This window comes from Ailuropoda melanoleuca, chromosome 3 (assembly GCF_002007445.2).
Source record: "Ailuropoda melanoleuca isolate Jingjing chromosome 3, ASM200744v2, whole genome shotgun sequence".
Classification (NCBI taxonomy): domain Eukaryota; kingdom Metazoa; phylum Chordata; class Mammalia; order Carnivora; family Ursidae; genus Ailuropoda; species Ailuropoda melanoleuca.
Genome location: NC_048220.1, coordinates 48195068 through 48219549, shown reverse-complemented (window position 1 = coordinate 48219549; position 24482 = coordinate 48195068). Strand labels below are relative to the sequence as shown.

The 24482-nt window shown below is 44.1% G+C and overlaps 2 protein-coding genes across 4 annotated transcripts in view; one reads left to right on the top strand and one right to left on the bottom strand.

The window, feature by feature from the left end:
• The window catches only part of MRPS27 (mitochondrial ribosomal protein S27), an 83612-nt gene extending 80840 nt beyond the window's left edge, over positions 1-2772 (top strand). For both annotated transcript variants that reach the window (XM_034656341.1, XM_002921340.4), the window contains exon 11: positions 1537-2772. In XM_034656341.1, coding sequence (XP_034512232.1) covers positions 1537-1776 — 240 coding nt within the window. In that variant the 3' untranslated portion in view covers positions 1777-2772. The remainder of the gene's footprint in view (positions 1-1536) is intronic.
• A 5435-nt stretch (positions 2773-8207) lies between these two features.
• MAP1B (microtubule associated protein 1B) overlaps positions 8208-24482 on the bottom strand; it is a 91653-nt gene continuing 75378 nt past the window's right edge. For both annotated transcript variants that reach the window (XM_002921341.4, XM_019801884.2), the window contains 3 exons: positions 17087-23594; positions 13914-14152; positions 8208-12688 (listed from right to left, as the gene is read on the bottom strand). In XM_002921341.4, coding sequence (XP_002921387.2) covers positions 12533-12688; positions 13914-14152; positions 17087-23594 — 6903 coding nt within the window. In that variant the 3' untranslated portion in view covers positions 8208-12532. The remainder of the gene's footprint in view (positions 12689-13913; positions 14153-17086; positions 23595-24482) is intronic.

Sequence of the window (24482 nt, the reverse complement as noted above, 5' to 3'; positions counted from 1 at the left end):
AGAGACAAATATTTATCGGCTGCTAGCTGCGTGTTAGGCATCAGTGCATTTCATTCATCTTCACTGTAGCTCCACGTGGTGGATGCTGCTTTTCCTATGTTACGTGACACCAGACTGAGAGGAACTGGCCCATGAGTGACTAATTTGGGATTTGAACAAAAGTTTGTGGGGGCGCCTGGGTGGCACAGCGGTTGGGCGTCTGCCTTCGGCTCAGGGCGTGATCCCAGCGTGATGGGATTNTAATTTGGGATTTGAACAAAAGTTTGTGGGGGCGCCTGAGTGGCACAGCGGTTAAGCGTCTGCCTTCGTCTCAGGGCGTGATCCCGGCGTTATGGGATCGAGCCCCACATCAGGCTCCTCCGCTAGGAGCCTGCTTCTTCCTCTCCCACTCCCCCTGCTTGTGTTCCCTCTCTCGCTGTCTGTCTCTATCCTGTCGAATGAATGAATAAATAAAATCTTTAAAAAAGAAATTTTTGTGGAGTCAGATTTGAGTCCTTATTCTGGTGTCCCAAGCTGTCTCCTTGGCCCCAAACCACATAGAAAGTGACATCAGAAAGAAATAATTTTCCTTGTACATTTCTTTTTCTTCCTATTGCCTGATTTTTATTAGTCTCAGGTAATTTGTTGGGGGTCCATTTTTACAGGACTGACCCATCACACTAGGCCTCTAACCACTCCTTGACGTCCTTCCACCCCCTATTGGATCAGGCCTCATCACCTATGCCAGTGAATTAATTGCATTTGTTTTTGGAACATGGGGATGTGTGGCATAAGCTACAGCTGGAGCCATAAGTGGCTCTCTCGATGATCTACATCTTGAAGCACTTAAGGAGATTAGTGTTTTTAGTACTTGACTTCTCCAGGAATACAATACCGCCCAAACCAAGATGCCATTTCAGATAGAGCCGTAAGCAGTCAGTTTGGAAAAGCTGACCTGTAAAGAAGCACAGCAGGTGGAAGCTTATAATAGTGCGAGCACTCATGGGAGCTGTTTAGCATGCCATTAGTAGAAAATTCTTGAAATGATTTCCATCTGTTGAAAGGAACCCTGGTTAGGCAAACGTTTATCTCCATCATTCTGAAGGAAAAGTTAGGGACGGGCTTGCTCCCCTTGATCAGCTGCTTCTGCCATTTTGTGTGCGTCTTAGAGTGCTTTGCTCTGGGAGTTTGCTGCTTGGTTTGGTGCAAGTCAGAGCAGAAATGTAGATTTGTTAGACTTGTGCTGTCTTTGTGGATTAAAACAAGAAATGACAGAGAATCATAGCATATGGAGTTCCATTTACTGTTTGTGAGTGAAGGCAGAGAAATCACACGTGGTGCATCTTAGCAAAATTGCTGGACTGAAAGAAAAGGGGGCAAACGCTCACAGTGTCTGCCTGAAAGGCAGCATGACAGGTTCCCAATAAAGTGCCTTTTCCTGCAAGCAGAATGTGTGGAGATTTTTCAAGTGACTTAATCTCCTTTCCTCTTTGTCTTCTCCCATCTGCACCCTCCTTCCCACCCCCCATCTCCTCTTTTTTCCTTTGTTTCCAACAGGACTTGCACTCTAAGCTTGAGGCCCTGGGCAGAGTTGAGTCAGAAAGCCTTTTGACTCTGACCACCCAGCTCATCAAGGAACAGCTCCCCACCTGTGAAGCCGAGGACATCACGGCCTATGAGCAGAAGCTGCAGCAGTGGCATCTGGAGCGGGTACACTTGATTCAGAGGGAACAGGAGCAGAGGGAGAGGGCAAAGCAGGAGCACGAGGCCCGGAAAGCTGCAAAGGCATCTGCCTAACAGGCCCACAGAGCCCCAGCCCCCACCACGAAAGCTTCACTAGCCCCGTGCTGGGACTCACAGTGACTGTGATGGCAGCTTCAGCTTCCTCGATCCGCCCTCTCCTTTTCCTAAAGCAGGCCGTTTGTGGTATCAGAGCCACAGTTGTCAAGTATTGAGGCGCTATGACTTCCATCACATGCTGAGAAGGGCTACAGAACTGTGAGTGGCAAGTGTTCAGACTGAAGCCCCAGCTAAACACCTTAAATAAGGTGCACTCAAGGCTTATGGTGGGGTGTCTGGGGTCAGGGATCAAAGTTGAACGTTGAAAATTCCTAATCCATAGCAGTGGTGGAGGGAGAGGCCGTGGTTGAACAACCCGGTGTCGAGCACAGGCTTTTGAGTGGTCTCTCTTCCCAGTGGCAAACTGCTCGGCCCGGGCATCATCCCCCTCCGTGTCCTCCAGCCTGAGCTGTGGGATGCCCACACGTCTCACCTTTTCCTTCCCCCATGTCTCTTCCCTGCAGACCTGAACTTGGGAGAAATTGAGGACAGGAGTGAACACAACACCACAAATCCACTGGCTTTCAAATTTCAGGCACCCACGGTGACATTTTTAGAATGGAAGGGCTTCTGAGGAGAAAGCTAGCTTTAGCTCTGAAGCCTCCTTGGCTTGGCTTTTCCATCATGTTGGGGTAACTTCTTTCCAGAGCATTCTCAGCTCCTTCCTCGAGGTAAAGTGAGACTTTTGTGTCCATACATGCACACACGTACAATTTGTCAACACACATTTCAGTTGGAAAAGTAGGAGAAAACGAGAGGCAGGATGGGGCTTGTAGTGCATAGGAGACATGTGTGATTGTGCACCTGTCAGGAGGTGGAAATTCCTTCCTGAAGTTTCTCTGTGAAAGGGTTCAGGGGCAGCTCCTGCTTGCTGTGTAATTTTGCCTTTAAGTACTGTTATTCAACGTTGTGCTCTTTTATCAAGAACCTATGGAAATAAACGTTCTGTGATTCTTTTGGTGTATTCTTTGTCTTTTAGGGAAGGGAGGAAGAGACGAAGTCACACCGTCAATATGGTTAGCTTGATTTTGAACAACATTTTTTAACCTTCCTTATCAGACTTTGGCATTTATAACCACCACCGTAACCATTACCATGTATTGAGGACGAACTGTGTGCCAGCAACTCAAGTATCCCTGTGAGGGAGGTAGGAGTAACCCCATTCTCGAATGAGAAAACAAACTAAGTGGCTGAGGTGAGGCCGGCACCGCTCCTCACCCGGCGTGCTGACCTCCAGCCTTACCCGCTGTCCACATCCAGCGCAGGGCCTCGTGGCTAAGCAAAGCAAGACCAGAAGTCGTGATATTTTGGTTTATCAGGGGCAGGGCTTTTTCATCCACTCCCTTATTGTATCAAGAGGAAGGTTCAAGATGAATCAGAAGGCCCCTTTTGGCCTGTAAGTTACCGACCATCATGGCACAAAGCATCATGTTAATACTGCAGCTCATAATTTGGCCTTCTGTCTCCTCCCCATCTGTCCCTGTCGCACTTGATTTCCAGTTTTTACCAGAGTGGGGAGCGTGAAGACTCCCACTGAGCAAAAGCACAGTACCTGACTCTGCCCCTCTTGGGGCCGTGTTGCCTTGGCACCAAACTTTGCATCGTGTTTTCACACCTTCTAGCCGGCCGTGGATATCAGATGTGTGTGTGGGATTTTTGTTGTAGATTTTCCACGTACTCACAGGCCCTGAAAATCAGTTTATAAAAGTCATTTTTTCACTACGAATGAATTAGCATCTCGTGAATAGAGGCCAGAAATGCTGCTAAACCTCTCATGGTGCACGGGGCAGGCCCATGACAAAGGAGTACCTGGTCCAAAACGTCAGTAGTGCCAAGGTCAGAAACCTTGGCTGAGGGCGTATAAGCAGGGCATCCACGGGCATTTTTGTGGCGACGTCGATGAGACTCAATAATGTTTGTGCAAATGGCTCATTTATAAATGGCATTTCTCAAGCTAGAAAAATAATTAGCATTTAATAATTTTAACATTTAACTAATGAAATAACAGTTGTTTTTTATCTAAGTAAATGAGTATAAAATATGTAGTTAAATAGGATGGGCTATTACTCTTCCTAAACAAAGTCCATTGTGGGAAAGGATAAATGATGATGTAACGATTTTGCTGTCAGGCGATATGTAACTGGGACCAGGAGTCTTGAGTTCCAGAATGAAGCTGCTGTGATGTGCGCTCCAGTGAGTCAGTGGGGCTCTACACCATTGCACCCAGTAACCTCACAGGGAGTGGACGGTGAGGAAGGGATTAAGTTTGAGGTGGGCTCAGAGGGCTTTGGCTGTAGGGAATGAAAAGTGGAAAATGTGGTATGGTTGTATTTTCATTAAATGGTTATTAATAATATTCAGACCTGAACTTTTCAAACTCTAACAATGATAAATTTTTAAAATCTTACTTTTGAAAATGGGGTAAGAGTAATGCTTTTCAACAACCTGATGTAAGGGGAATTGCCTTTTAATTTTAAATAACAGCTTCTTAGCTTGAAAATGACCTTTCCTTTCCCTGTTGAGTTGGCCGTTTCGCACCCTGCCAAGAGGATGCTCTTACCGGTATGGTAACGAGGAGGTCCACAATAGCTGGTAGCAGTTACCACTTTGTTTAAGACAGTTACACTGAGGCTGTGAGTTTACTATGTGCAAATGTTAGGGATTCCAGATCTGAGCTGGACGTGTTCAGAAAACAAAGTTCATTCTTACAAGAAGCATCCAAAAATTAATTCCATTGTGGCTTTAAATGCTAGATCAAGGAATGCAAGGAAGATTTATAAAGGATTTCTAAGGGGTACATTATATTCTCTAGTGTACTCAGTGGTAGGAGAATTTCACTTGCTTTTTTGGTTTCTACAATACTTTATCTCAGCAGAGTTCAAAATTTTAATCCTTAACCCCCCCGCAGGCTAATATGCCTAAAATAGTATGTAGAATAAAACCAGTGTCCATTAAAAGCTTCCGCTGTTGGATATCAGTGTTTCCCGGGCTCTGGCTCATCATTGTACCCATCCTGATTACAAAATTTATATTTAACAGCTCCTCTTTGTGAATGCCCATTTCTACCCAATTTAATTCCATCTACATTGAACAGCCCTGCAGGGCACGGATTATTACCCTCATTTTGCAGAGGAGGAAACTGAGGCTTGTGTGACTTGTCCAGGGCCACACAACTAATAAATGGGTTCATGGTGCTTGAACCCATGTTTGCCCGATTCCAAACCCACTTCCCAACAACCACACCATATAACCACTATGTCAACCTGAGACGAAGTACGTTCATTCATTCCACAAATTTTTATTGAACATCTATTACGTGTCAGGCACTGTTAAAATAGTCGTTGAGGATACAGCAAGGAACAAAATAGATAAAGATCCCTTCCCTCATGGCATTTACGTTCTATGGAAGGAGACAATTAATTCATAAGTACATAATATGTCATGTGGTGATAAGTGTAGATAATGCAAGGAAGAGGAAAAGAGAATGCTGGGCCAGGGTGGGGGGAGGTTGCAACAAACTAGGGTGGTTAGGGAAGGCCTTCCTGGAAAGATAACTTTTGACTAAAGACCCATGGGGGCGAGGGTGAGTCATGGTATTACCTGTGGAAAAGTGTGGCAGACAGAGGAACCAGCACCAAGGGCCCAGATGGAAGCCTGCCTAGTGTACCAGAAGACTAGCCAGGAGGCCAGTGTGGCTGGAGCAGAAAGTATAAGGTGGAGAATAGCAGGAGATGAGGCCAGGGAGATAAGGCATGCAGGAAGGGACAGATGGTATAAGACTCCCTGGCCTGTTAATAAGGGTGCTGGCTTTCACTCTGAGATGAGAACCCATCTGAGGGCTCTGATGGCATGCTCTGACCTAATATTTTCAGAGGGTTCGTTAGTCCAGCTGTTGTGTGGTGAATGAACACGGAGGGCAGAGATGGAACACGGAAATATCGGTTGGGAGGCTGCCGCCATAATCCAAGAGAGAAATGATGGACTTAGACAGTCACAGTAAAGGTAAGGAGAAGGGGTTGGACTGGAAAGAAGAGCCAGCAGATTTGTTGACAGGCCAAGATTTTTTACGTGAGCAGCTGGAGTAATGTGTTCACCATTTACTGAGGTAGAAAAGCCTAGGGAGAGGAGTAGTTTGGGAAAATTGGGGATTTGTTTGGGGGCATGTTAAATTTGATTTGGGTTCTTTTACAGATCCTTATTGACCATCCAAATGGGGCACTTAATAGCTGGATATGAATTTGGAGATCAGAGAAGTGATATGGACTGGAGATAGCAGTTGTAAAAGTCATCAGCTTAAATCCATGAGACTGCATTGCAGTAACATGCAGTTTTGGTTTGAGTGGGGAGAGTCTGAGCCACGAAATGGAGCTGTGCCTATTTTTTATGGCAAGATCACCCCATGAAGCAGTCCTTATGATGCTCCATCATCTGTGAACATTGCCAGTAACACCCCCAGAATTACCCAGAATTGCTCATCTTCAAGGAACTAGGTGTGACCAGGAGTCAATGTGCATATATGACTCCAGTGAATTTTCAAGATGCACAGCATAAAATCAAAGAGGAAACGATAATCGGGGATGATGCAAGAGACCGAGAATTAGTGAGTGAGGAGTTTGGCAAAAGATCATTGTAGGGACACAGAGAAACATTTGGAATGAGCAATACATGTATAAAGAGAGAGAGGTGGAGTCAGTACCTTAGCAGACCTTCGTTGATTTACTTGGAAGACAGGAAAAAAGAAACCGAAGAACGCCACCTCCAATGTCTAGAAGAGGACCAGCTGGAAGGACATTAACTCCCTCCCCATCTCTGCTGTGCCTGGGTCTGGAGGGAGTGGGATAGAAACACATGGAGAGGTTTGGGTAGGGTGAACAACTGGCAGGGCTTCCCCGGAACTGATGACCTCCTGAGACACAGGACCTGGAGAGCCAAAGCCAGGGCAGTCCCGGGCTAACGCAGATAGGCCGGCACCCTTGGTTCTGGCTAGAAAGACGTCTTGGAACTGAGTAGTGTGGCAGTGGAATAGAAGATAACTTACTTCAGTGTGATAGATGTAATTAAAGTCTCTTGGCGATGATTTCCCACCCTGAGTTCTCACATGCTTAACCCTTTAATTTCTGGAGGCATTTCTAAATCCCTTCTGCCAAACAGCAACTTCTAACAGGACCAGTCAACGAAGCCCCGTGGTTTTGGAGGCACACTATATGATAAAAGGAGTGTATGTAATAGAGACATCCTTATGACTCAGGACAGGCTGCAGTAGCCTTTTGAGGCCAAAGGATCATCTCTGAAGTCAGGGCCAGGTACTGGAAGTCTCTTTTGAGCCCTCTGTGGGCATACTTTTTGGCCAGGTCGAGGGAATTGAGATGCCAGGGCCTCCCACTTTATATTCACCATTCTGAGCTGAGGGGACCCCCCCAACATAGCTGCTCCTGCTCTGTGTGAGCTCCTGCCTATGCCTGGAGTTTGCGTTCTGTCCAACACATGCACACACGCGTATGCACACACACACACTGCAGGTCTCAGCTTAGACATCACTTCTGGTGCTTTTCCTAGGTCACCAAAGCTCACCCTTGAATTTTGGGAGCCCCTGTCACCCCAGTCAGTTTAGGGCAGCACTTATGTTTTGTTCGCCTTTATAAATCCCCCCAGTATTACCCACTGCTGGGTATAGAGTGAAGGTACAAGAATCATTTGAATGACTAAGAGAAATTCCTTCTATTTTCAGATACTCTGTTATTTATAATCACTTTTCCTAAAACAGCTTTTAGTTCTTGGGTGGCAAGTCAAATCCACAGGGTATTATGTTAGTTATATAAGCTTATTCTGTAACTGAGCAAGAAACCTAGAGGGAGATATAGTATTAGATGTAATTTCTGAACATGATGGCTTTACAGAGCCCCAGAAAGTCAGTCTTGGGAGGGATCACCCAGTATGACCATCATTTCAAATCCTCTCATTTTATGGGTAAGTAAAGGAACTTTGGATGGATAAAGTGACAGGTCAGGCAGCCAGCCGTCTGTGGTACAGCTAGGATTAAAACCTGTTTTTTCTTTATATAAGAAACCCTCCCAATATCCTCCTTCGTCTACATTGATCTATTTATTTGTTCTTTTTAAGCAATAATGGTAATTATCTGTTTCCTTCACCTCCCAGTTTCTGTTCTTAGACCCCAACAGGCTCTAGGGGTGAGTTAGAAAAGATAAAGATGTAGCAGTGACCGAAATAGTACAAGGCCCTCTCTGCAGTTTGCCAAAGGCCAGGGAGCCACTGAAAAGAACACAGACAGCCCTCATGAGTGAATGTGTTCCCCATCATGGGTGGCAAGCCCCAACTCCTGATGAGCCCAACTCAGCACACAAGACAAAGGACAGCACCGCACACACATGAACTTTTGCCACTTTTGTATTTTATTGTGGAACTGAGTTTTTTTTCTTTTACATCAAATATCCTCAATGGAAGAGGGGATATTGCACACAAATATCATAAAAGCACTACATATTACTTTCACTGAAAACTAATTTTCTACATTAGATATGACTGGATAGGATAGAAGTGATGCAGGATTATAAGACATAATACCATACACAGCTGCAGACTGACACAAACACCATTCAGAACAAGAGAGAGGAGTGGAGGTGCTTCTCAGCCGGGCTCAAGACCACTTCTTTCCAAGGCCGGAAAGAGAAGGGCTGCATGCAGTGCAGGTAAGCACAACTCAGGACGGCTGCACGGTGTTCTTGAAAGGGCAGCCCGGTCTTGATGCCTCATCTTGATGGCTCCTGTATGGGGAGCTCCAAACCAAGTGCAGAGAAGCTATTTATTTTTTTCCCTTCCTTTTCAGTTTTTGATGCTGCCTTTTAAATTAATAAAGTCAGATTTTTTTTAATAGTCAATAGTTTTAATACCAGGTGAATAACCTAATTGCTTTCAAAGAAATGCTCATCCCTAGGCTGCTTTTGGTGTGTTGTTCAGTTGGTTAGAAGATAAAAGCTTACAGTTCCTTTCAAATGGAAACAAATCTTTTCTTCTAAATCTGAAGCACAAAGAAAAAAAAAAGTTATTAATCTAACTCACGATATCATTACCGAGCAAGAACCTCCTGTGACAGGTGACTAAAGAGAGGCAAGAAAAGCAATTTCAGAATCGTAGAGCAGCTCCTGAGAGCTGAAATTTGGTAATAGAGAGAAAATGGAAGGTGGTAGAATTTTCATTAGCAAATGATTTAATCTTATTAAATGAGTATTGAAAAGCGCCTAAACTGCATAAGCTATTGGAGACACTTAAAACATTCATATACACTGGGGAAACCATTCACTAGGATATGTAAGGTTTAAAAAAAATTTTTTTTTGAACTCCATGGAAAATGGCATTGGAGGGGAAGGGGTCAGTCATTGTATCCAGTCCCACCACAAGACTGAGAAAGCATGCATGGGGGTTGGGTTTTGAGAAAGGGGATAGAATTCGTTAAAATTGAAAGTGGAGGATCATCTCTAACATTTAGTCTCTGCAGAATTTTGCTTAAGAATACTACCAAAAGTTCATGATCATGAGTGCCCTCTCGATGGAGTCTCATTTAAACAGAGTGTACATTCCTTTCACTCAAATATTCAATCTGTACAATTGGATTAAGTAATCAGTATGAATAAAGCTCCTAGAAGTCTGTGTCAATCTTCAGCCCTCACCATGAATGTACATGGTACATTGTGATGGCTGTTACTAAACTAATTGTGTACTTATGGAACTAGCAAAATTAGGTTAGTCACACAGGTAGGAAAGATGTCTGGAAGGACAGGAGCAACCTGCAATGCAAATATTGACTTTCCTGGTATACTCAAGCTCTGTGGTCATCACTGAGAACAATGGATGGAAAAAAGGTACTGATACATTTCGTAGGAAAAAGAGCCAGCTGACCAGTGACAGCTTTTGTATATTTTTCCCATTAAATCCCATAGCAAAAAAAAGAAAAGAAAAATAAAAGAGTAGGATAGAATGGGTATAATTGAAGATTCACTATAATTCTCCAAAATGTTTGTATTTTTTTAAAGCAAAATAATGCACATGTTAAATTTAATTTGGGAAATTGGAAAATAATCCCATCTTCTATCAAAGAAACATCTAGGAGAGGTCTGGATTTGGCAAGAAGGCTGGAAATCAGTTTCTCTTCCATGTATTACGTGGACCCAACCAAATCAACTAATCAGTAAATAATTATGATATCATGAGTATCTTAGGTTGTCTCACAAAATAAGTTTGAAGTAGGTAAGTTTATACTCAATAAAATCCATTTTTGTCACAATGAGTTTTCCATTTTGTGTGAATTTTTTGTACCCTTTATCAATGTGTCCTTAAGGACTCTAAAGAAATGGGGTAATAAATAAAAGCTGCATTTCTAGAGAAGCCTAAAAAAAATAGAATATTAATTTTTTAAAAAAATTAAAACATTTGAAAAATGTAATTCACAGCATTAAGTAGACTGCATAGGTCCTCCGTGAAGGGACCCTGAAGAAGCATTGTTTAAACCCTCATAGTAGTTAGCAGTGCAAAACATACACTTATCAGACAAAAATCAACTAAAATGTTAATTTTGAAATAAATAACTAACATAGAAAATAAAATGAGGTCATTGTTCACTACTCCATAGATGTTAAAAGTCTGTAGGAAACACAACGTGACAGAGCACAGCACAGTTGTCACCGAGAAGTTTGCCACAGCTGAACACTGGGTGCATCGATCTGCAACTTGAAACTTGACGTCAGTTTTAATCGTGATCCGGCTTCCAGGTTCATAGTTCAATGACGACAATGATGGAAGTGATCTCTGAACTCTACATGATGAATCGTCGGAGACGGGAATTCATTTGCTTTCAATGAATTATTTTACTTTTTTTCCAGGAAAGAAAATCCCAAAGCAAATTTTTGCCAGGGTTCTTTGAACTCATCTTGGCTCTTTTACCTCATGGTTAAAGGTCTTGAAAGAAGGTTGTAGAATACCACAGGTGACATACTGGCAAAGGCCTGGAAAAGGAGCCTACCGTGCCATTCTCCCCCACTCTCAAATAACACATACTCAGATTTTTATGTTAAGTGAATCAAGGGCTGGGAGGTATCACTATTCGTGGTAGTTATGGGTTTTAATAAATATTATTACTGCAATATCAGACTTCAATCTCACCAGAACTTCAAGAAAAATTTTTTGTCTTATGAAAGACTTAAAAAAAAAAAAAAGACTTTCACTTGAAATTTTCTTTGCATTTTCCTGTAAATGAAAACAATTGTTAAAAAGTTCATCTATTAAAAGTTCTCACATACCTAAAAAACAAAACAAAACAAAAAACCTCTTCTGTACACTTGTCCCCATAATTATGCTGAAAGTAATGGAAAATGTAAAAAAAAAAAAAAAAAAGCCAATGTAAGACAAAGGAAGGTAAATACTGTACACTTGCCGAGATCCTCTTCCACCATATGATTCACTGTGTTCCCAGTTCTGATCATAGAAGCCATTTCGATCTTGGAACTTGCAGTAGTAAAGAAGCTATGAAAGGCTCAACTTGTTTCGCTGAGGGGCCACAGGTGCACTGGGGTGGTATTCAACACGCATGACTCAGCATCAAACCGCTGCACCAATCAGATCAGCTTCTAGGACCCCCACACACGCACACACTTGCTCCTTTAACTGGAGTATCTATAATCCTACACGGATGTTTTATAAACTTGCGTCTCACGTTAAAAAATAAGTGCATCAAGTATCTTTGTACATTCAAGTCACTTTCTAAGGCAAATTGTCTACCGTGTGTACTCCCAACCGCTTTGGTATTTGCTTGTTAATTGGGGTGGACTTGGGTGTTTCCGCATGCAGGTGAAGTGACTCCGAGTGGACTAACTGGATGGACAAATGCTGGGAGCATGCCTTAGATCGATCTACTCGTGTGTCTGAAGAGTCTGAGAGTTCGGAATGGGGTTCAAACCACTCGGTCATCCAGTCTGCGCTCACTACATCATGTCAGTGTGCAGCCTTCAAACTGAAGGAGCTTAATTAAGGCGTGAAAATCTCACATGCCCTCATAACAAGTTTTGTTCTTTTTGTTTTCCTTCCAGCTAACTTGTTTTAGAAAATGAAGACTCTTTTTGATGACTCAGACTGACACAAGTTGAAAACTTTGCCTATGTAGACTATAGAATACAGACTGCGTGAGAAAATGCAGCCTTCAGTGCTGGTTATTTTCTCCTCCTTACCCCACCTTGCTCTGTCTCTTTCCCTCTGGGTATCTCACCAGCACTCTCTACCATTACCTCTCCTTCTCTTGCATTCTTTTCCTTTCTCATTCTCTCTCTCCTGTGTTCTCTCTCATTGTGCGCGCACGCTCTCTCTCTCTTTCTTTCTCTCTCTCTCTCTCTCTAAGACAAATGCCTCTACCTAGCAGAAGTCAGTTGGGTTTGCTAGTGCATGGTTTCCAAATGTTTAGCAGAGATGAACTGGGGTAGGTAATTTTGCAGTAACTTGAACCCTACTGTGGGAATACTGTTACTTCCCTTAGCAATCAGCAAAAACTAAGAAATATTAGTGACTTGCATCACCGTGACACAGTATAGCGTTTGGCAGGTAACAGTTCAGTGACTTATTTAGATGAATTGACTTTTTAGAAAAGGTGGTTTCAAACTGAAGAATTTCTGGAAACAAAGTTCAAATCCTGTGGTGTGGCTGGCCTTGGTTTTTACAGTTCAATCTTGCATGCAGGGAAGGATTCATCTTGCATAACCACTGTGCTGCTGCTTGCTAAAACCATGATGTTGAGGTCTTGTTGTTTCTCATGGGTCTCTTGGTACCATTCCCTCATCACTTCTGAGTCATGGGTAGGGATCAGGGTTACCTGCAGGGAGACAGAAAATATCTGGTGAAGGGTAGAGCTAGAAATCAGATGAAAAAATAGAATAATAGTAAGGTATGAATCAGACCATTAAAAGAAGAAAGGGAAAGAGAAAATTTTTCTATTTTTTTCTCAAGAAATACAAAGGACTTTTCAACTTACATTTTCCAGGAATCAAAATAGAACTGCAAAAAATTAAGTTTTCCTGAGAGAGTTGAAGTCTGGAACCAAAAGCAGCTCATGACCAGTCAGTTAGTTCATCTACATTCACCATCAGGTTTTCAAATATTCAGTGTTAAGAAAAGAAGGGCTTCGGTTAAGGTAGGATCGCTTGCATTTCCTTTAACACACCTGGGCAATTTCGTATGAGAGATACTATGTATTTAATCCAAGGAACTTTAGTCATCGTTGCCATTCAATTGTTTGTAACTAATATTTCATCCTGAGAACAAAGATTTGTTATCTTTGTGTATGTGGCTGGGATGGTGGAGTGAGTGGGTGGGTGGGTGGCTGGCTGGCTGGGTACTGGTTTGAATGGTAAAAATTCCATCTAATATTCATTAGGAGGTCACTGGGTGTTTCTCATGAGATTTAATATGATTAACTAGCAAATAATTCTATTTGTTGTTATGCAAACACAATCTACTAGGTGACTATGCAAAACCACAGGAAAAACTGAGATAAGAAAAGATCACAGCCAAAGTAAGAGAGGTGGTTCATAGCCAGTTACGATGTTTGTGAGCTGGGAGGGTCCTGTTGGGGACCATTTTCAATAATGCTCCTCCTGTGGGATTTCACCGGGAGAGGTGCTTTTCTAAATGGCCATACTCAGCTTTGGTCTTTTTGTGAAACACAAAGGAGTAAAAACAATTCTTTAGTAGCTCTCACATGGAAATACCATTTTGACTCATATACAAATATTCTTGGTCTATTAGGGGGAAAGGCAAGTAATCTTCGGCCCATTTTGAGGCGAGTGAATTATGCTTTAGGATGGTAAAGTTTGGCTTCCCTCCCAGACCATGGTTGTTGATGGTGCCAAGAATAATATTCTAGGCTATCTTCCACGTGTGCAATCCACTTTGTCCTCGGGATATTTCACATGTGAGAGATCCACGGGGCACTTCATGTGGATCCACAGTAACAATGGTGCCTCTTTAAACACGATTCCTTCCCTCCGCCCCTGGACACAGCTCCATGTGCAGGGCAGACACTGTCCTGGGGCTCTTACCTGCATGTTGCTGCCCCACTGGGCTTTCCCTTCCAACAAGGCATCCAGGACAGCCCGGCTGGGCTCCTCAGCAGCAGGGTCATTCCCACTCACCACGTAGTAGGATGACCTCACTCTCTTGAAAAATTCGACATCAACGTTCTTACTATTGCTGTGATTGGGAATATAGCACAGGTCCAAATACACAGGGGGGCCTGGAGGCACAGCTGAGGGCTTGGAAGGCTTGGTGGTTCCTGGTCCTTCAGTAAATAAACAAAGAGAAAAGCCAGGGTCACAGAAATGCGAAGAGACCCACTGGTCCGGTGCTCCTTCCCTACTCATCCCCAAGAAGGTCCTGTAGGATGTGCAAAGGGGGCATTGGGCATTTCTCTCTCTCCTCCAAAGGGCAGTTGGAGAAAATACAACATGGTTGTTTACCATCTCAACAGGAGAAGCAAAGAATGGGATGGTTTCCCTTTGTGGACAACCCGTTAGAAAGGAAGAAGTGTTCCAAGGCCTTCCCAAAAGATGGAACTAGAGAGTAATACTCTTCCCAAAAGAGCTGCTAATGTGCATCCTAATTTGAAAAGTGACCTAAGAAACCGATTTTGAAAGTCAAAAGGAAGCCTCTGCATTTGGCAAACCAGTTAAGCAATGTTAATAATCCATTTTAGGATCTCATGTGACAGCAATTCTGCTCACAGCTGAATATTATACCCCACCATTTGACTTAGTAAATGGTTCAGATTTTAATCTCCTATGATGTCCAAGAACTCAGCCGTGTTCATAAACTGATGGAACACTGCCTTCTGTCCTAGCACAGTATTCTGGAAAGTGAGACATCTCTCCCTCGCAAGGCTGGCTACCAAACTTGGACAAGAAGAAGGTTCAGAAAGACGAGGTTTTCTCTAGCCAATCAAGACATAGATTGGGGAAAGGGGCATCTGGCTGCTAACACTCCCAGTCTAAAGTAGAAAGCCCAGGCAAAGTCAAGATTCAGATTAACCCAAAACTTTCCTGGCACCTTGTCTGATGAGATGGCTTTCTGACTTGTTCTGACTAGAAGGTTTAAACTTTTGGGGACATTAACAGAACCAACATTCTAAGGCAGTGGTCCTTCAGCCTAGCAGTATAATTAGCATCACCTAGCAAGCCTCATACTGAGCCCAGGCCCCACACCCCGGAGTCTGCTTCACTGAGCTGGGACAGGGCTTGGGCACCACCATCTTTTAAAAGCATCCCAGATAATGCTAATGTGCAGTTGGTTTGAGACCACTGCTGTCAAGTCATTTAAAATACTAACTGGATCCTGTATACTTAATCCTCTTTCCTTTCTCCATAGGATAAAGACTGTCCCCCCCAGAGTCAAACCACCAGTGAATTCCATCAGTTGTCCAGTTTTACTTTTGGGGGAGTGATGAGAATCAGCCAAACTAATACTTGAGTAAACTGACTCATTTTAATGAATAACCAGCCGTTTCAATGAATCTGTGCTAAAAGGCCTCAAAATGTCCATATTTAGGGCTACCAAAGAATAATGACTGATAGCAGAAGTTCATCAATATACAGTTCCAACAATTAAAAATGTCCGCAATTATCCCTTGTGCACTTAATCACTACCATCAACACCAAACGAATGTTGCTCATAGAAGCACAAACTGAGAGAACTGAAAGCAGTAGACCCAGGTTTGTTTCAAAAATCAATTAATAATGCAATTTTGTTGTTTTAGAAGTCTATTGGAAAAGCACCTTCAAAGTAAATTCAAATGAACTTTATTTATTACTTGGCCTTAAAAATATCTCTTTAAATGACACAAAAGATGTTTTAAAAACCCCATTGTGTGGGCTAGAGTGGCTATATCTGGCAAGTTTGGTAGCAAGTTTCAGTTGGTTTTTATCTGTTTGAAAGGATTTCATGTTTTCTCCTAAGTGCAGGCCAGTTGCCAACTCTTTCAGACCAAGAGGTTAATTATCTGGTGGTTTTCCATTAGTTCTAACCATGAACAAATTCAGTTTGTTTCCTGCATACATGTACAAAGAGGAAATGTGATGAGAACTCAGGCTTGAAATTGATCCTTCTTGCTGCTTAAAGTAAAGCTTTGCAGCTATAAGTGATACTTCCTAAAATGCACAGAATTTGAGGCCCAAGGTTCATCTATCGGATTTCTCCCTAATAAATGAGGAAATGGTATTTAATTATTTTTTGCTTTACACGTTTGGGTCAATTCATATTACTTTGTGAACTGAGGTCTGATTAACTACTTAAAGCAAATAAAAAGTATTAATGCAAATCCCTATGCTTGGTTTGAAGCAAAGAAATGAAGCTGGGCCATCAGAGATCTATTCCATCAAAAACCCAGGTCATTGCCAAGAACTTGATGAATAAGGGAATTGGGACCAAAGAAGAAATGATCAGAAGTCAGAGATTTCTCCTTTTACCAAATGAATTTCAACCTGGAATAGAATCCTGACTCTCTGTTAGTGAGACCATGGCATAAGAGGGGGATCAGAAGAGTCTTTGATGTTTTTCTCTCAATTTTTACTAGATACTGGTCAACTGAAATTCTGATATTCATTGGCCAATAAGAAAACAGAGCATTGCCTTTAATGTGCATGTCACTCTAGACTGCCGATTTTTTTGAACTGAAAATTTTTCTAATTTTTAATTGGAAATGTTATAACTTTAAATTTAAAAATTTATAATTTTATTTAAAAATTTTTTCATAAAAAAGTTGAATCTAAATCTTGGGCCTACACTGGTCATGCTAGGCTTGGCTTGGCACTCCGGTTCTCCCTGAGCCTTCGGTTGCTCCTGGCCTGTGTCACCTTAGCTTGATTCTGAGGCCAGTGTGGCTGAAGCCAATGCCAACACAGTCTTCCAGGGGAGCTGGAAACACACATCCTTGGTGCTGAAGACTTAGAACTAGGCTGTGGTTGCTGTATTGCAGAATGGAGCAAACCCGGGACATCGCACCTGGTGAATCAGAGCTGCTCTGGGCAATGTGCCACACTACCCTCAAGCCTATGGCCATGCTGGGCTGAGACCCACACCTTTCGGCAAAAGGGGATAGTAAAAAGGAAGGGATTGCTATACTCTCTCATCTTCCCAGTACCAAGTCACATGGACATTCAAAGGCTCTGGTCAAAGTGGAATAGTTGTGGCCTGGATCAGGGTGCTGGCACCTTCCACCTACCTGCAGCTGCCGTCTTTACCGATTTGGATGTGGAGGTGTTGGCGGCATTCTTGGTGTCCTTGTCTTTCTCTTCACGTGCAGCTTTGACCTCAGGGGTGGTGGTGGTTTTTGTTGCTTTTTCCACAGATTCCTTCTTCTTAGGAGAAGCCACTCTGGACACCTTATCTGAGGATTCTTTCAAGCCCGCTGGTTTTGGTGAAGCTGCAGAGGGCTTCGACTTCCCATCACCCTTTTTGACAGGTGATGACGACTTGGTCTTTGTACCTGGCTTTTTGGTTTTGGTCTTCTCTTTCAGGTCTTTCTTCAGAGCTTTGCCCAGGTTCTGCTCAATGGCCAAGGCCTCCGGGTCCATCATGGACACGTCAGGGTGGCGTGGAGAAGGGCTGCGGTCCTGCATGGGAGCTGGAGGTGGGTCCATGTGTTTGTATGTGACGGTTTTGTCTGTGGGGATGGTTTCTGATTCATCTTCAGAGTCGATATTTGCATCAGCTGTGATGGAAGGGCACTCTTCGGTCTCTGGGGGGACATCAGAATCCGTCTGGGACGGAGCCGACTCGCTGACTGAGGTGGGAGGGGTTTCGTCACATTGTCGCCCCTGTGGCTTTCCTCCGGGAGGTGGTGGGGCTCCCCCAGCTTGGGTGAGGGGCTTCTCGGATTCTTCAGTTGGCTCTTCACTGGCAAACCACTCAAGAGGATTGGGATTAATGAAGGAGGGTGAAAGTTCTGTCTTGGGATGCTTGTATTCACAGGAGGACACAAGGCACAAGTCAACATCCTGGCGAGCCTCTGAGGGGGACTTCTTTTCTGCAGTGTAGCACTGGTCTGAAGTCTCATAGGAATACGTAGATGCTTGGGGGGTTCTGGTGATTTTCTCTGTGGTCTCATAACAGTACGTGGAAGCATCAGGGATTCGTGTAGCTGTTGTAGATGTCTCGTAGGAGAAACTTTCAGACTCAGGGAAACTGGCAATTTTCTCAGTGGTCTCATAAGAGTAGCTGGAATCCCCAAGTGTGTGGCCGCCATCTTCAGAGTCATCGTAGCCATTGCTGATGTCATCCAGGAGCCTTCTAGACCTCTCAGTCTTTTCATAGCTGTAACCGCTCACTTCAGGGGTCCTCATCATCTTCTCACTTGTCTCATAGCTGTACTCACCCTCTTCAGGGGTCCGGGTAGTCTTCTCAGCAATGTCATAGGCATAGCCACCATCTTCAGGAGTCTTGGTGGTTTTCTCAACGGTGTCATAGGAGTAGCTGCTGTCACACGGGGATTTTGCGGTTCTCTCTGTCTTCTCATAGTAATAGCCGCTCACATCTGGGGGCTGGGTGGTTTTCTCATAAGACTCATAGTCGTAACCTTCTTCATCTGGGGACCTGGTTGTTTTCTCGGGCTTTGGATAGGTATAGCTGAAGTCACCAGGCGTCTTTCCTCCACTGTCCTTCTCCACACCAGACAAGGTCAAATCTCTGTTCAAGGCTAGCTGGTGTTGCATCGTATCAAATAACATCGAGGCACGGAAGCCATAGGGCTCTGCGGATGCTGCATCCATCGGTGGAGGAGAGGAAGTGTGGCAAACTGCTATATTCTCTTTGACGGCAGAGGTAGAATCTGAAAAGCTAGGTGAATATAAAGGAGAGGATTCTCTTGGGGTGAGTGGAGAGATATCAGATTTTGGTGAGAGCTTCTCTCCTTCTAGACTTTGCACTTTTTCTGAGGTGAGTGAGGCATATAAGGATATATCTCTGGGAGGAATGACATCGGATAGAGTGTCTTCTTGGAGAGGAGATGCTATCTGAGAGGGGGTATGTGCTGAAGAGGTGGATGGGGAGGCCTCAACCTGAGACACTGAGATGAGCTCAGAAAGATCATTATCTTGGGTGTAGGACGGCTCCTCCATTGCTGGTATCTTATGTGATAAACTAGAGTCCTGCATGTCAGAAGGACTGTAATCTACTTCAGTTGGCCCATTTTCAGTGATGTGAAGCATACTTGCACCCACCGTAGGGTGATCTGGAGACTGTCGACTAAAGTCCATAGCAAGGGAATGCTCAGGGGATTCTTGGCCAAATTCAATAGACATTGAGGACTGTTCCGATCTGTGATCTTGGACTGGTGTCCTGGATTTGGCTGTTTTAGGGGAGAAATCTGGTGGAGAAATTGACATTGGTCTTGGACATTCTTCTTTAGATGGAGACATTTCTGTTTCCTGGAAAGTAGTAGGCGTTTGCACAACAGACACTGAAAGGGAGTCATCCACTTCTGTGGAATGTGGGGAGCCAACCTCAGCATGCAGAGAAGGGGACACGTCATCTGTTGTTGGCTCTGGAAATGAGCTTGTAGCCACGGAAGCTGTGGATACTGAGGCCACACCCTCCATATGAGAGTATGTGTCTTCTGCTACACCCTCATCAACAGGAGTAGCTGACTTGTCTGAGACAGTGCCTTCAGAAATGGACATCTTAGTGTCTTCCTTAAAAGATCCAAACTGACTAACGTCTATTTGTGTAGGAGAAACATCTCCTCCTAACTTCCTTTCATCTAAAGCCAGTCCAGATTGAGAACTCATGGCTTCGACATCGTCAGTTTTCTTTTCTTGACCATAGTCTTCCTTTATTGGTATGAAGTCTGTGCTTTTCCCTTCCTCTTTGTCTTGGAAAAGACCAGTAGAAGTTATGTCAGAAACTGGACTCATTTCATCTGGGAAGGCTTGCTTTCCATTCTTGCCTTCAAAGGGGCTTTCAGCACCTCTATCAGCAGCCTTGTCATCAGCACTTAGAAAACCTTCATATGCAGCCTCGGATCCAATTAGGGGAGGGCTCCGTAAAGGAGACAAAACCTTTTCAATAGGAGATTCTGAGTCAGGCACAGGTTCATCCATGGGGCTTATGGAAGCCCTTTCATTCTCGTCTTTGGCATCACTGAATTCAAAACTCACTGGAACTGCTGGTGGTTTTTCAATTACTTCTGTGGGGAGGTGACTAGATTTCTCTTCAGTGGGAGACTGGTAGTAAGGTGTGTGGCCAGCGCTGCCAGTTACAGACTGAGATGGAGACACCACTTCCAGGGTCTTATCCTCAGGACTGGCACAATGTTCTTCGACTACTTCTTGGGTCACCTCAGGAGACACTGGGGCTGCTTCTGCCTCTGCTGAGACTTGAATCTCATTGGGTGTCAGAGAAAAGTTCACACTGCGTTCACCCAGGGGGGTCTTTTCTATGGGTGATGGAGGAGATGGGCTCAGGGATGGGCTCTTGGGTGGACTAAGTTTTTCATCAGAAACTGCTGAGATGGTGTCTTTGATCGTCAGTGTGGCACTGGCTTTCAGGTCTTTGTCTTCGGAGCAGTAAGCATCACGCAGAGCAGATTTGCTAAATTTGTCTTCCTCCATGGATGATGGTGGTGAGATGGTGGACGCTGACGCATTGTAGTCCTTCCCATCTGTGGCATCTGTTTTTGATCCTTCAGATAATCCATTGAGTGATGTAACAGCAGGTTTGCAGTATTCCTGTGAATACAGTGTAGACTCGTATTTGGTGATGTTTACAAATTCTTGAGATGGGGACTCTGTCTCTTCATTGTTGATCTCATCACTCATCACATCACGAGGAGTAGACATCTCATCCATTGGGGTGGGCTCACTGGATATCTCAATGGTAGACTGAGTGTAGCCAGAGGTGGCAGTGAATTCTTCAGGCTGGTCTTCCCGATTCTCCTCATCAGAAGCGGTGGCCTCACTCTCTGAGCCTCCAGGTAAAGTCTCATCATGAATTGAAGATGCAGGTTCTCGGGCAGGAGACTGGGCTCCTGGTTGCTTGATGGCTGTGGTAAGGAATCCATACTGATCCTCGACACCGCTAGCCTCTGCGGCCTTGTCAACCACAGCCATAACGTAATCTTCAGCTTCAGCTTTTTCGGGCTCATATTCTTCCTCCCTGGCATCCTCGGCTCTGTCCTCTTCATCACCCTCCTCCTCAGATTGTTCACCTTCTCCTTTCTCCACCACCTCGTCCATGTCTTCTTCTGCTCGGTCATCTCCACTGGCCAGAGACTCCCTCTTCTCCTTAATGTGCACATCTGCCTCAGCCTTGGCACTTTCCTCCTCCTCCATGAGGCTGTGCTTGGAGGTGCTCACACACACATTTTCTTCAACGTCCTCTTCAGGCTCCTCGGCCTCCTCAGTTTCTGCCTTCTCTTCATAGTCTCCAGTCTCTGAAGATTCTTCAAAACCGGCTCCTTCGTCTTCAAATTTTTCAATGTCATCCACCCCCTGCTTCTCAACTGGCTCCAGCTCCTCAGGAGTTTGTTCACATTCGCCCTCCCCTTCGGTGGTGGTGATTCCCTCGTCGGGAGACTCAGCGGAACCTTTGATGACTTCTGTCTCTTTCTGGATGACATAGGCTTCAACTGGCTCAGTTTCCTTCAGTTTCTCCTCATCTTCAATCAGCTCCAGCTGAGGCTTCATGTCTTTTGCTACATCGACCTCTTCAGCCTTTAACTCTTCAAAGTCCTTGGTCAGATCCTCAGGCGATGACATAAGGGACCTCTCGGCCTCGAGTTCTTTGGCAGGACCGGCACTTGCTATTCCAGCTGCTGCCACCACAGCCGTTGCAGCGGCCACAGAGCCAATGGCTGCAGCTGCAGCTTCTGGTGTCTTGCCTTCCTTCTTCACGACTTTAATCTTCCCCTTCTCTTTTGGCTTCCCAGCAGCAACAGAATCTTTTTTAACTGCCTCTTCCTTCTTGGGTACTTTTGGTTTTAATGCAGCTGGTTTTTTGGCTTCAGGTAGAGGAGTAGATGATTTCTTTGTGTCTTTAGGAAGTTTCTTAATTTCTTTTTTGGGTTCCTTTTCTTCCTTTTTAACTTCCTTCTTCTCTTCCTTCTTAACCTCCTTCTTGGCTTCCTTCAGTGGGGTTTCTTTCTTAACCTCTTTCTTGGGTTCTTTTTTCTCTTCTTTCTTGATTTCTTTTTTCACTTCCTTTTTCACCTCTTCCTTTTTGGGTTTTTCTTCCTTCTTGATGGGTGTTTTGTCCTCCTTTTTAGCCACTTCTTTCTTTGGCTTTTCCTTCTCCTCTTTCTTTTCTTCAGATTTTGCCTTTGTTTCCTTTTTCACTGTCTTTTCCTTGGCGACTTTGGGTTTGACATCAGTAGCGGGCTTTTCAGCCACCTCAGCTTTCACGGGAGGCAGTTCTTCTTTGCTGGGTACCTCCTTTTCAGTCACTAGAGGTTTGGTCTCTGTTTTTACGGGTTTGTCTTTTTTCACTGTTACCTTTTCTTTGCTTTCAACTTTGGGCGCCTTTTCCACGTGATTAGCTTTTGCGACGTCAGGGGTCTCTTCTTTAGATTCCTTTCGTACAGATTTGCTAGGAAGTGGTTTTGTGGCTGGCTTCAGACTTTCTCGGCTGTCGGCTCTCTGTTTCAGTTTTACTTGTTTCACAGCTGGAGTAGCCACCTGGCCAGTTAGGTCCTTCTGGGTAGCCAGAGGCTGTTTCAGAAAGTCTAAATGTTTGAGCTTTTCCAGTCCTTCCAGGATATTGTATTGGGTGCTATTGCCAGGAAACAGGACCCGAATGATTTTCTCTGCTGGGTTTGCTGGATGCCACACAATCAAAGAGGAGACTGAAGTTAAGTAGGAAATTGGGATATCTATTTCTTGACCGTTAGGCAGGATTAGTTCAGCCTTGTCTTTGTTGGTGCCAGTCCACTGCTGCATAAAATACTGCATTTCCTTGCTGCTCTTGACTGGGTTAAGGACATACATCTCAAGTTTACCAACTCCCATTTTTTGGAAAAGAATGACAGGATCAATGGTATTGCCTACGCTTCTGAAAAGAGGTTCTGGCTTCATGGATAATTTATTAAGGTACTGGAGAGTGAAGCAAGCTTCTTCTATGCTTCTCTTCATTTTGATGTTTGGCTCTGGATTTTTCAGATTTTCAGGGACATTGAGAAATACAACTCCTAAGTCAGGGGAGATGAGGTTTTTCATCCAGTCACTATTTGTGGTGGAGCCCTGGGACTGTTCTTCCTCGAGCTCTGCAATTTTCCGCTGTAGCATGCTGTTTATTCCAGGCAAGTTGTCATCCCCAATGTGGGTGAGTAGGATGGAGTCCACTCGGTCCAAGTGTCGGATGAGCTTCCAGAAGCAGGATTTCCTTTCTGATCCTCCGTTGATAAGCATATTGAATCCATTCACGGCAAACAATGCAGAATCGCCCCTCCCTCCTGGAAAAATGTAACAACAAGGCTTGGAGAGCTTTAGGAATCCACCCGATGTGGGAGGTTCTAGGATATCAAAGGGAGATGGGACTTCCACTGATTCTGAGAGATACTCGGTAAACTCGGAAAGTCCTTCCATTTCTGGCAATATAGAAGCTGAGTTGAGTTTAATATTGATGAAGTCTTGGAGATTGTGTCTGTCGAGATTGGAGTTCTTCCAGTCCCCTTCTTCAGGACAGAACAGGGTTAAGCTGGCTTTGTTGGCAGGATGGGTGGTACTCAGTAATTCCCCAATCTGGGAGTTAAAAAAATAATGATAAAGGAAGAAAGAAAAGGTTTAAGTGACTGTCATCACTGATCCATCATCTCCATCCATTACTATGTGTCACAGGATTATTGGATGCACAAGGGGCTGATTTCAGAGATGCTAGTTGGGTCAATGCAGAAATATTTCCATTCTGGTAGGTGAACAGCCTCCGTCCTGACCCCTCCTACTACTCCCTCCTGCCTTAACTACCCCTCCCCACCATCAGCACCTCTTGTGGGACCCCTCCAGCCTCTGCTCTTGCCTAGCAGGGGACCTCCAGACCTCTGCTCCAGTTCTAGGACCAGCGACCATCCGAACGATCAGTGCCCGCACCACAGCGGTTATGAAGTACTCTGGATATCACCCCTGGGTGCCTGCCATGCAAAAATGCCCTTTACACAATCACAGAGGAAGCCTATGTGAGTCATTTCACCACTTATATAAAATGTTTTCCTTTATTCCACTGGACTTGGCAAAAGGCCTGAAGCACACTAAAGGAGTTTAGAGATAGTGCACTAGTTGTTTTAGAATTTGGTGGATACAAAAGAAAAAAGTTGGATGTGTTTTTCTTCCCCTTGGAGACAAGAAGTTCTAGATTGCACATCACTACAAAAAATTACTGTTTCTGGCATCTTTAAAACATGAGTGGCTCGTCCAGTGGATTCTCTGCAAATACAAATACTCTGATTAAAGTCATGATGACTAAAGCAAATGGATAATTAATTATATGAGCAAGTAGCCAAATTTGTCCCCCATTGGCTCATGTTTAAATCCAAGGTGAGACATTCTTCTTCCTCACAACTCCTGCTTTTCTCAGGGCTAGCTGGGTATGAGTGGCTAAGATCAAATTTGGCTCAAAACTTTTTCAATGCATAG